The sequence below is a fragment of the Oncorhynchus masou genome, chromosome 19 (assembly GCF_036934945.1).
Source record: "Oncorhynchus masou masou isolate Uvic2021 chromosome 19, UVic_Omas_1.1, whole genome shotgun sequence".
NCBI lineage: Eukaryota > Metazoa > Chordata > Actinopteri > Salmoniformes > Salmonidae > Oncorhynchus > Oncorhynchus masou.
In genome coordinates, this window is record NC_088230.1 from 29456414 (window position 1) to 29468957 (window position 12544).

Sequence of the window (12544 nt, forward strand, 5' to 3'; positions counted from 1 at the left end):
TGGTATAGTAATGTGTCAAATGCAAACATTTTACATTAATGGACTCAGATCCCACTGATTTCAAAGGAAGGCCCTGTCATTAAGAATCTCTCACAATGTATGTTACTTGTTGCTTAACCTTTAGTGGGAAATACGAGGCAAACTACTGTATGGTGGTTCTGTATGAACGTATATACTCACTGCAAGTGGAGATCCCCCAGCAACCCATGGATATGTCGGTGACTTTCTGTCCCACACATCACTACATGAGAAATGGGGGTGGGGTTCTTTCCTCTCAAAAAGGGTAGGTAGACTATATCCTCCAATGAATGAAAATACTGCTTCCTTTGATACAGAAAGAACAGAAGTGAGAAGGACAGAATACAAAATGAGAGATACCAGGTCTGTTTGGTGGGGGGTGGGGGGAACTGTCTGTATACACTGTGAAATATTAAAAAAAGGTGGCAGGTGGTGCTTTTCAACAGTCATTTTGTATTTTCCAATTATTTTTTTAAGAGGACCTATTGTCATCATACCCTCTTTGTTGTTTCTGAAAAGTTGTGTCTGACAAGTTTATACCGACTGTATGCTCTGATATGAATCACAATAAGGAGTCTGGAGTTGTGAAATCCTTTTTGGGCATTTCAGTCTTTCCCTATAAAGCCCTATCTCTCAACATTATTCAACCCAAGGCACCATTTAGTTACAAGGTGTGACGATGGCTGTAGGCCTATGTGGTGAGCTTTGCGTGTGAGCTATTGAATGGTGTATTACCAGCCTTACAACACCAAATGGAAGACTCTTTGGGATTTTTTGCCACTGTGTATTATCGGAAGAAGATAAGGCTGTGGTGTGTGTGTGTGTGTGTGTGTGTGTGTGTGTGTGTGTGTGTGTGTGTGTGTGTGTGTGCATGCGTGCGTGCGTGCGTGCGTGTGTGAAAGAATGAGCAAGTGGCACGTGATGTCGACACACATCTCAATGAAATGACTCTTCTTTATATATATATATATATATATATATATATATATATATATATATATATTTCCTTTTAGTCATTGATATATGGATTTGATTCATTGAGAACATATCAAAAGCATCCTAAATATTTAATTCTAATAGTTTTACTGGTTGTCAAACTATACTGTAGCTAGTCACCTGAGTAATTTGATCTGAATGTACCAGACTAGTAATACATAATAAGGAAGCAATTCAATCCAGCCAAAAGCCTAACAAAAGGGAAATAACCTGCGTGCCAAGTACAGTACAGATGTAGGATCTGGCTACAGCAGGAAAATAATCCTGCAGCAACAGAACATGTGAATTATGATGTGGATTATAATGAATTGATATTTTTGTAGGGATTGATAGATTTTTCATTAGGGCAAATCAAGTCTGACATTTTAAATGGAAATTACAAACTTTAGAAGCCTTTTTGAACCTTGAATACACTACACGTTTACATTTCCTGCTGTGCAGGTACATTCTCTGAAACAAAAGAGTGATAAAATGAAGATCCTACATCTGCAAATAGTCAAATTATTAAGCCATTATAATCCCTGTTCTAAAACACTCAGTCAAGCCGACCAGGAACAGGGAAAAGGAAAGTACTGCATGTTCTGGCACAGGGAGTAAACTTGTTTATTGGTGATTACGCATAAACATCTCATTTGAAAAATGTTTCCCTTCAGCTATCGAGTGCTTTGCTTCCTTCACATAAACTGTTTATCATTGTCTTACATCAGATGGCTTCACTGCTCTCTAAACCGATCGATGCAGGCTGAATCGATGTGCTATCTCATTTAAGACAAAGCTGCTTCCTTATTCTTTGCCTGATAAAATTCCTGGCAGGAACTTCCTTTTCTCTTTAGAGGAGCGCACAGAGGCCAAAGAAGGAATAGTGCTTTCAAGGCAACTGGGAAGTCAGAAAAAATAAGAGGTCATATCATGACGTAAGGGATCTTCAGGTTGGAAAGTGGAAACTCTAGAAAGAGGCCTGAGTTCCCGACTTAGATGACCGTTCAAAATTATTTTTCCCAGTCAGAGCTTGTTTTATTTAGATTTCCCAGTTGTCTTCAACGCATTGAAGTCAGAAGTAGGAGATTGTGGCAAGCGACAAGCACATGGAGGATCATGACGACACTCCCCTCTGAATATTAGTCTGTCAGTAGGGCCAGATACAAGTTTCAATTTTACCTTTATTTAACCAGGCAAGTCAGTTAAGAACACATTCTTATTTTCAATGACGGCCTGGGAACAGTGGGTTAACTGCCTGTTCAGGGGCAGAATGACAGATTTGTACCTTGTCAGCTCAGGGGTTTGAACTCGCAACTTTCCAGTTACTAGTCCAACGCTCTAACCACTAGGCTACCCTGCCGCCCCAGGTAAGTAAATACCTGATGATTGATGAAGAGTGTGAGTAGGCCTATCGATACAGAGAAAATGGGCTGCTCATCATCGCAGAAAAATGTGGTCTCACCTTTACCTGTTGGAAAAGGTGACATATATTGTGTCCAATTAATGACCAGAATTGGGCATTAATGCCTCGAATAAGAAATACACATTTGTTCTTAACTGACTTGCCTAGTTAAATAAAGGTTAAATAAATAAATAGAATTGTGTATAGAATAGGAAATTAAATAACTTTAACTTCTATTTTATAATACTCTATTATATTATATAATATTCCTCAATATAAAAATGATGAACAATAGGGGCTATGAGTGAGCAAGTGGCCAATGTTGAGGTGAAGAAAATAAAGAAAAAGTTATGTTTGCGCTTTTTACAAGGTCTGTATTCCTCTGACTTTTGTAATGTTTGCATAATCCGTTGTATACTCTTAGTTTTTTTTCTATATTGTTTATTTTGAATTCACAATAATAACATTTTAAAAAGTGTACGTTACCATGACAACCATGGATCACTGCTTATTTGACCTCGGATGTAGTTACAATTTATTTGTTACTTCTTCTGGGTGAACATAATTTTTTTGTTTGCATGACGTGAGATTTGCGCATGCTAAATATTTGGGACTAGCTAGCTTTTTAGCTAACTAAATTAAAACCAAAATGTCGCGGGGCTCAAGTGCAGGTTTCGATCGTCACATTACCATTTTCTCTCCAGAGGGTAGACTCTACCAAGTTGGTTAGTACAGTGTATTTTCAATCGTATGCCCGCTCGCTAAATGCTCAGTCATTGTTCCTAGCTAAGTTAGCGCTAACTGTAACCACAGACAAAGGGGAAAACTATCTTTGCTGTAACTAACTACAAGCTGCAAGTTCGCAATAAGCCTACCTTTCATTTGAAAGTTATTTTTGAACTAGCTAATATTCTAGCAAGCTACACCAGTTCAATATCCACATATTTAAACAGAATGCTAGCTAGGCTAACACCCGGTACATGTAAACTCAAGAAACACAATGAACATAACGTTAGCTAACTAGTCAACATGAAGTTGGTTGTAATTTTTTACAAGATAGCTACTGAAAACATGTTGCTTTCTTTTAGTACCCAGCCTAATGGCATGTGAGTACGGCTTGCTAGTGAGGATAGCTAACTAGCAAATTGTTGTTAGCAAGCTAGTCTCGCAGTGTATCATGTACCGTTTTTTCTCTGACAGTCTCATATAGTGGGACTGCTTTTATCTGTTGAAGTGAATTTTTTTTTATTGTATGCGTTAGAATTATGTGATGTCCTGAATAACCCTGTTTTATGTGTTGTTTTTGACAGAGTATGCTTTCAAGGCCATAAACCAAGGTGGTCTCACGTCAGTAGCAGTCAGAGGTAAAGACTGTGCAGTAGTCGTCACACAGAAGAAAGTACCAGTAAGTTCAGCTGTAAAACTCATGGCTGTTTACCTTATTATAGGCTTCTCACCAGTGGAGGAGTAATTTAGTACATCAATTGTATTTCTTAGAAATTACATCACATCGTTTTGTCTCCACAAGGACAAGCTACTGGATTCCTCCACAGTCACTCACCTGTTCAGGATAACGGAGAACATTGGCTGTGTGATGTCAGGGATGACAGGTAGGCTACAATACCCAGCACAACAGTCTTCAGCAGAGTGATGGACCATCCAGGCTTCATAGCAGACAGGCTACTCTGGTTGTTACTCACAACAACTCAACTCCATGTGTATCTCAAAACACATACTAGCATATGCATGACCTTTCACCTTGTCCTGAACAAGTCCCAATGCTGTTTCTAACTGCTTGTCTCTTGTCTTCTCCCACCCCCAGCGGACGGCAAGTCCCAGGTCCAGAGAGCACGCTATGAGGCAGCAAACTGGAATTACAAGTATGGTTATGAGATCCCAGTGGACATGCTATGTAAGAGGATCGCTGACATCTCTCAGGTGTACACACAAAATGCTGAGATGAGGCCACTGGGATGCTGTAAGTGCATGTTTATTCATGTTCACCATCACTGGATATAAGTTCTACGGTCAAAGAAACACAAAAGTGATGATCCGTGTTGTACTCTTAATTTTCCTTCAGACATTATAGAAGACAATGCATCTCTTTCCCAATATTATTTACAACTGTCAAAGAAATTCTGTGCGTACTGTACTTCCTGTTTGACTAATAGCATGTCTCTCCTCAGGCATGATAGTGATAGGTGTGGATGACGAATGTGGTCCCCAGGTGTATAAGTGTGACCCTGCTGGATACTACTGTGGCTTCAAGGCCACCGCTGCAGGGGTCAAACAGACAGAGGCAACCAGCTTCCTGGAAAAGAAGGTTAAAAAAAAACTTGACCTGACCTTTAAAGAAACTGTCGAGGTAGATATACCCTTCTACTCCGCTAACAGTATATACAGTACAAGGTTTAGTGATGCCAAGAGTGTGCAAAGCTCTCATCAAGGCAAAGGGTGGCTACTTTGAAGAATCTAAAATATATTTGATTAACACTTTTTTTGGTTACTACATGATTCCAAATGTGTTATTTCATAGTTTTGATGTCTTCACTGTTATTCTACAATGTATAAGATAGTCAAAGTAAAGAAACACCCTGGAATGAGTAGGTGTCCAAACCTTTTACTGGTACTGTGCATTGAAATGTAAGTGAAATGAACCAGTAGGCGAGATGTTGTACTGTCAGAATTTGGTTCTCTCCTTTGCAAAAACAGTGGATGAGATTGTGTTGTCTCTTTCTTTTTTCAGACCGCCATCACCTGTCTGTCTACAGTCCTGTCCATTGATTTCAAGCCCTCTGAGCTGGAGATAGGAGTCATCGCAACAGAAGACCCTAAATTCAGGTGAAGCACCACTCTGCTCTGAACACATCATTAGTCCCCATATAAAATACAGGACGACCTTTGTTGTTTAGAAAGTGTGTACAAAAGTGAGTTTAGATGTGGTGGTGCTATACTGGGCTCTCCCACTAATGGACCACCAGAATACTGTTGCAACAACAAAAAACTAGTGAGAAATGTAGAATTTTAGTAATCCTTTCTGTAAGGTAATGCCTAAGAAAACTGTCGTTCCTGGATGGACAAATGTATATTCTGTTCTATTCATCTGTCTTTTCTGCTTGCAGGATTCTGACAGAGTCTGAGGTGGACACCCACCTGGTGTCCCTAGCGGAAAGAGATTGAGCCCAGAAAAACTACAGAGGCCCAGAGAGATGTGTAAGGCCCAGTCAGAGAATTGTGGGATTTGTAGTCCCTAAGTTGAAGAATGGTGTTAATCCTTGTTTACTGTATATTTGCCCCCTGTTCCATTAAAAAAAAAAAATCCAGTTTTGATCAATTTGTTTTCAGGTTGATCGCTCAATGCCAGAACGGGTTTTCACTCCGGCACTAGGTTAAGACTGCACAATATTTTCTGTGTGTATTATTCCACCTTGTATTTTTGAAGTTTAAACCCTTTTCTAATGTAGGCTTATGCCATTTTCATTTTTGTAATACAAAAAAAATGTATTCTCAATGTGTGATCATAGATTTGACTGAATTATGTGCACCATGCCTTAGTTATATGACCTAGTACAAACTTGAAAATGTTTGTACCTAAATTGGGTAACCTGACTGAGACCTTTTGAACATTGCTGCAGAGTAAAACATTGACTTCCTGTTGTGGTTCTGCTCATTTAATCACATGACATACTATTGAAGAGCTGTGGTGAAGGTTCTTTACTAAAATCAGTCAAAACTGGTTGTGACCTGTTTGCCTCCTTGTATCATGATTTGTTTTTTGCATTTTCCATTTCCTTCAAGTCAGAAATAAAATGCACCTCTGGTGACAATCAAAAGGCAAACTGACTTGAGAGAAGTGTGCAATATTTCTATGTGATGAGGGAATTGGGAAATATCACATCAAATTAGGTTTATATAATAGAGGCTAAAAGACTAATCTGAAGTCTCAGCATTTGTTTTACTGGCCCATCATGTTAGTTCTATGTCCAGAGGATATGAATAGATCACATGCAGAGATATTGGAACTGTTGTGTCTTTGGGTGAGGCTGAGTCAGATTCCTTAGGAAATCCCCTGAGAATCCAGAGGTTAATAGGCCAACTGACATTTGGCTCACAGCAAATAGGCTGCAATTAGAGGGTCCATGTTACACTCCCATTATAACAGTAGCCAAGGACCACATCTTTCTCTATCACTGATTATAATAGTGTGCTAATGGGAGAAAGGGTTGTAGAAGATACATGAGTCAGTCTGTCCAGGAAGATAAATTGTTTAGTTTGAGCAATAAAAGCTTTTGCAATTTCCCTCTGACAACTTGGGTAAATCCATTCAGCTGAAGGTAAGTCATTTCATGTTGTGCTGTCTCTAACTCTCCTTATGACTGGTAATACTAATTATAGGCATGGGTAGTGCAGTAAATTTAAAGAATTCTTATTTTGGTGAACAGTAGGTTCTTCTACAGGAGTCATCTATTCCCACACACACTTATTCAGCAGCACTTCCAAGGTGGAATGTTTTATACGGAACAGTAGTTCCTCTTACACATCCAATTCAAGGGGACTTTTAACAATGTGACTCACAGATAGTGACCTCGCCCCAACCAGGAAACCCCAGACTGTACTGATGCCGCATGCACATGCTCGTCAACTCTGATACTCAGAAATTTCCAACCTGCTGATTTGTTTAATGAGGCCTGTTTATAACTACAATCAGTTAGCATGTTGGAAATTTCAGAGTTTCCTAGTTCCGACTAGCACATGGACGTGGCATAAGGGAAGATCTCAATTGCATACTCCAGGTTTTCTCATCTAATGGGTTTTGAGAGAGATGCAATTGAGATCTTCCCTTTGTGTTGAGTGGGGGAAGGGGACTTCAGTTGTTTTGCAAGTCTATGAAAAATGAACATGACTCTTGTGTGGGATTTCCATGTCAGTGAGTGAGTAGCGTTGGCTAAGTGAGCCAGTTAACTTAAGGGTTCAAGTCTGTATATTGCTGTGTAAAAATGGCCATGAAGAATTACTAGAGTGTGACAGAAAATGAACTACAACCAGAGGGCGTAAGAGTAGAAAACAACAGTCAAAATCCATTTTATATTATAGATGCATATTTTAATGATTCTTTTCAATAGTGTTTCACTCACATTTAAAAACATTCACAAGTATAAAAAATTATATCTCTGTATTTACAATATATGATGTCTGATATATACATGAAAATAGGATAGTTCTCTCCAAGAGGTCAGGGCTCATATTATGCTTTTCGGTGTGTTTTATTTTCACCGACCACAAGGCTTCCACCCCAAACAAATGCCATCTTCAGCCTTGTCCCTCTGATGTCTTGTCTTTAGGCAAGCTCTATGTGGCTCTCCCCCTAAAGGCTTCTGGGACCTGGAGTTCCCACTGTGCTTTGATTGGACTGGACAGGCCAGTAGCAGCTTCATCGACTTGACTTCACACCACCACGTGATGCGACTGCTTCAATTCTGCCCAAATGTAATGTCATCGTACATCTGTGGAGAACGAAAGTAACAACATTAGGAATCTGTAATCGCAACTGTAATTTAAATAGAATACAATATTCCTTTAGTACTATAGCCAATCCATTAGTCCAGATAGAGCCGTTTCCCAATCCACCTAGTAATGCAGGTTTTTTTAATTTAACCTTTATTTATACAAAGATCAAATCTCTTTTACAAGAGAGACCAGTGTGACTTTTAGTATCTCACCTGTTCATCACCAGACAGGCACTCCTCCTCACTCTCCTCTGATTCGCTCTCAGGCAGCTCTCTGAGTTCCTGGGCCGTCTTCTCGTACAGCTGGTGGCGGATCTCAGCGTTCTGACGCCCGTAGGTCAGGTGGAAAGGCGTGTAGCCCCCGTACGTCACACTGTTGACGTCTGCCCCCATGGAGAGGAGCCGGTGGACCAGGGATGGGTTCTGGAGGTCCACAGCCAGGTGAAGCGCTGTACGACCGCTACAATGTTCCTAGGGGAAACAAAAATACACTAAACATTAGTTCCTTTGGTCTGTGAATACATTTAGGTTTAAATTCATCAATGGGGATTCTTGATTCTTGGCATAAGAGCACCTGTGTGATGAAACCTTACCTGTGCATTGATGTCGGCACCAAGCTGAACCAGACTCTCCACCATGGAGAGGTATCCGTTAATGGAGGCGAGGTGGAGGCAGTTGTGTCCGCTGTAGTTGGGGAAGGTAAGGATGGAGCGGAGGTGGCGGGGGCAGTTCTGGGTGATCACACTGAAGGAGATGAGAGAGCCCTTCTTACAGGCGATGTGGAGGGCGGTGTTCCCACTGTCGTCTGCTATGCGCGGGTCACACCCAGCCTTTAGTAGCCTCTCTACCAGATGGGGCTGTTCTGTGATCACTGCCAGGTGGAGCGCTGTCTGAAAGACAAATACGAAGGTGGTAAGCTACTGATTTCAGGTGTAAATACAACCATTTAGATGGCTTGTTTATAACTATGTAAGTGTAGTGATGTTTTACCACCTGTTTCAATAAGACTGTGTTTTATCAACCAATTCATTTTGTTTTAATTAACCTGTTAAGTTTGTGTTTTAATTGTTCTATTTTTGTCATCTTCAATTAATCAATTATACAAAAATTAATTGGTTATCTTTAATTACCTGTCTCTGATTGTTCTGTGCATCCAGGAATAGATCATCATTGTGTGACAGTTTGATCATCTGCTCAGCATGTTCTGTGGCTTCATGAATAATGGCCAGGTGGAGAAACCTATGTGGAGGAGGGGTAAAAGAAAGAGTTAAAAACGGCTTTGCTTCAAATACGCACGTCTGAGAGGAAGTGGTTGAAAAAAAAAAGAACAAAACGCGAGCACTGGAGCATTGCGCAAGAATGGATTTTTTTGGGGGGTTATTTCCACCAGTTGCGGCTTGACACATCTGATACATTATCAGTTCCTGGCAACTCGCCAGGGACTTTCCTAACTGCGCATAGCTGATTTTAGCGCCGCCCAGGGGTAGCTCTGAGCCAAAGTACACACTCAGCGGACAGCGGAGTCCAAAAGTCCTTTTGTTTACTTGCAAATGCAGACTATCAGCTGATTAATTTGACACAACTTGATAACAGGCGCATATCTGTGCGTTTTAAAACTGATTTAGGCCTACAATGTAAATGAAGATAAGCTCATTGAAATAGTATAATTATAATCCAAAATAATACAGCACTTTATGCAAAAATCATATGCATTCATAAAACATACCGATGCAACATTACCCAAAGATAAAAGTGAACTTACGTGTCTCTGTCCTCGGTCACTGTTTTCCTCCAGGGTTCATTACTGCAGGAGTTTGACTTGACTTCGAAGGGGGCCACTGTCAAGTCCTCAAACTCCTTCACAAGGTTACCATATTCATCATCTTTTAGCGAATCCAGACCGCTATCAAAACGGTCTTCTTGGCTAGGTATCATTTTGCCAAGTTTCGATACCCGTTCATCGACGTTATAATCCATTTGGTTGTCGTTTGAAACTCTATAAACATCCATATTGAATAGACTGACTGATTGACTGACAAGTCCACTCACTACTCTGTTCCCTCTCAAGTCTGGAATGGAGTGCGTGTTGGAGGGAGGCGCCAGTGGCTTAAATATTCTAGCGGGGAGGAGACAAAAAATGGGGGATTTCCACGTTGAGTTATCTCGACACAACTAGGGAAACTCATAGACCGGGCTTTTATGAGAAAAATTCCCTCTCGAATGAGCCCCATACTCACGAGTAAGAATGAAAACTTGTAGTTTCCTATTAGACGTACCTGTGATGCAGACATAAATACGTTCAATGAATGAGATAGAATATGAATGAGAGACAGACATTAGAGGTGCCTTTGACTGGTTCTTGAAGAATTCCCTTTTCACTTGGGGAATTAATGTGTCATAACAAGTTATATGAGGGGCATAGCTGTTCTGCACCTTTTGACTGTAATGCCATCATCAGGTAACTGTGCAGAACCAGTGTTAAATGGAATGTCAACTGAAGGTCAACCACAGGGTGAAATATCGAATTGGTTTATTATTAGGCCTGCCATATTTGTTATTATTGTGCTATTACACTTCTGAACCTCGCCTGGTCTCATATATGAACAACTACATGGATAAAATGCATCTCTGCAAGCATAAATGGATAAGAAATTGCCAATTTAATATCTATAGGTGGCCAGGTTTTATTCAGGTTGGAATACCATGTTTGAGGGATGTTTGCAGCCTTCATGTCGGAATACAGAACAAAAGCCCAGTATGGGGAATCAAAACCAAAAGATATCTTGCTGTTGCATGGTTCACAGGTGAATCAGATGGAGCTGGGAGATTCAGGTGATTCCACAGGGACTCTCTGCTTGCAGAATAATAACACAGGGTTTGGTACAGAGGTGGAAAAAGTTACACTTTCCAAATGGAGACAACCCCACTATGAAACGGACACTGCTGCGTGTTTCCCCATGGGATATAGATATAGCCTACTGGACAAACCATTAATGTGCTGCACATACCTAATGTAATATTTACATGGTATTTTGGTATTTTATTAGGATCCCCATTTGCTGTTGTGAAAGCAGCAGCTACTATTTCTGGGGTCCACACGAAAATTTAACCATGACATAATACAGAGCATTAATAGACAAGAACAACTCAAGGACAGAACTATATACTGTGCATTTAAAAACGGCACACACAGCCTACATATCATTACAAACACACAAAATATCTCAGTCAAATAGGGGAGAGGCGTTGTGCCGTAAGGTGTTACTTTCTCTGTTTTTGTCAAAAACAGGTTTGCTGTTCATTTGAGCAATATGAGATGGAAGGGAGTTCCATGCAATAATGGCTCTATATAATACTGTACACTTTCTGGAATTTGTTTTGGAGTTGAGGAGTGTGAAAAGACCCCTGGTGGCATGTCGGTGGGGCAAGTGTGTGTGTCAGAGCTGTGTGTAACTATTTGGAATTTTCAACACATTAATATTTCTTATATAAAGAAGAAGGGATGCAGTCAGTCTCTTCTCATCTCTTAGCCAAGAGAGACTGGCATGCATAGTATTTATATTAGCCCTCTGATTACAATGAAGAGCAGGATGTGACGCTCTGTTCAGGGCAGCTGCAGCTTAACTAGGTCTTTCTTTGCAGCACTTGACCACATGACTGGACAATAATCAAGATTAGACTAAACTAGAGTCTGCAGGACTTGCTTTTTGGAGGACTTGCTTTTTGGAGTGCAACAAAAGGGTTTCTCCAACTTTGTTGGCTTTACCTTGCGTGACAACAATTATAACTGTCTACCTGGGCTAGCCTCACCCTAGCTGACAAGTGAACTGAAAACTCCCTGTTTGCACAGGGAAGGACGCTTTTAACAACATAGCAACCGTAACCACAAGCAGTAAGCATTCACACCTCTGTGGGGCGATACTGGGTGCTACTGTACACAAACACTTACACACACCTTCCTAAAAAAGGACAAGCCAGATGACATATAAAGGATTTCAGTGTGAGTGTATGCATCACACCAACAGGAGTCATGGCAACAGGCAGGTACACTCTTCTATCTGTGGGATTGTGATTGGTCGGCTGTGAATTCCACACATTCTTTCATCTCTGCCAAGTAAAGTATCACAATACTGAGTCTAGGTTGGGAACATTATGTGCTTTTTCTGAAAGGGAGTAACCATGCTTCCTGATGCTATCATGTTTGTTGATGGTGAGATTCTTTCAAGGGAAATGCCTATTCATTTGTAAATAGGAAGTTCCTACTCATTTGTTGTAGTAAAATGCAACATCCTTCCTTTGAACACTTTGTTCTGTGTTTACTGTGGTGTTCACGCACACCATTTCTAACCCAAATCTCTCTCTAGATTGCCCTCTATTGGGTTGCAGTTGTAACAGCTATTTCAATAATTTACAATTACACAAGCCAAATCATTGTTCAAGGCACCACCTACACTCGTTTGCAAAGTTAGTCCCCTTATGATGTTTCCACTGATCTAATCATTTTAACATTTAGTTTTACTCCAACTTTTAACTTCAACTATCTATTTATGGGACATGATAACATCTTATATTCAGCTGATTGTGTAGGTTCAGTGTTATTCATTGTTACATAAGTCACATTAGTTTTTCCAGCATATGATGA

General features: G+C 40.3%; 2 protein-coding genes across 3 annotated transcripts; one reads left to right on the top strand and one right to left on the bottom strand.

The window, feature by feature from the left end:
- The first annotated feature begins 2344 nt into the window (after positions 1 to 2344).
- Positions 2345 to 6234, top strand: LOC135506120 (proteasome subunit alpha type-6-like). 2 transcript variants are annotated; one of them, XM_064925569.1, is made up of 7 exons: positions 2345 to 2360; positions 3706 to 3800; positions 3924 to 4005; positions 4218 to 4373; positions 4582 to 4760; positions 5142 to 5236; positions 5518 to 6234. In XM_064925569.1, exons 3-7 carry the CDS (start codon positions 3990 to 3992, stop codon positions 5573 to 5575), a joined length of 504 nt encoding a protein of 167 aa, XP_064781641.1. In that variant the 5' UTR covers positions 2345 to 2360; positions 3706 to 3800; positions 3924 to 3989; the 3' UTR covers positions 5576 to 6234. The 2 variants fall into 2 exon arrangements, with proteins under 2 accessions (XP_064781641.1, XP_064781640.1); XM_064925568.1 differs by lacking the exon at positions 2345 to 2360 and adding an exon at positions 2938 to 3120.
- Positions 6235 to 7476: 1242 nt separating this feature from the next.
- LOC135506121 (NF-kappa-B inhibitor alpha-like) lies at positions 7477 to 9994 on the bottom strand. The gene is made up of 5 exons (XM_064925570.1): positions 9665 to 9994; positions 9033 to 9141; positions 8496 to 8792; positions 8116 to 8373; positions 7477 to 7899 (listed from the first exon to the last, which is right to left on the bottom strand). The coding sequence occupies exons 1-5, from the start codon at positions 9910 to 9912 to the stop codon at positions 7867 to 7869; spliced, it is 945 nt and encodes a 314-aa protein (XP_064781642.1). The 5' UTR covers positions 9913 to 9994; the 3' UTR covers positions 7477 to 7866.
- Between the last annotated feature and the right edge of the window lie 2550 nt (positions 9995 to 12544).

Coding starts and splice junctions, on each gene's coding strand:
- LOC135506121 (XM_064925570.1), bottom strand. CDS start 9,912: ATGGATGTTTATAGAGTTTCAAACGACAACCAAATGGATTATAACGTC. Junction 9,142..9,664: donor GTGACCGAGGACAGAGACAC/GTAAGTTCACTT, acceptor TCCTCCACATAG/GTTTCTCCACCTGGCCATTA. Junction 8,793..9,032: donor CACAGAACAATCAGAGACAG/GTAATTAAAGAT, acceptor TTTGTCTTTCAG/ACAGCGCTCCACCTGGCAGT.
- LOC135506120 (XM_064925568.1), top strand. CDS start 3,045: ATGTCGCGGGGCTCAAGTGCAGGTTTCGATCGTCACATTACCATTTTC. Junction 4,374..4,581: donor GATGAGGCCACTGGGATGCT/GTAAGTGCATGT, acceptor GTCTCTCCTCAG/GCATGATAGTGATAGGTGTG. Junction 5,237..5,517: donor ACAGAAGACCCTAAATTCAG/GTGAAGCACCAC, acceptor TTCTGCTTGCAG/GATTCTGACAGAGTCTGAGG.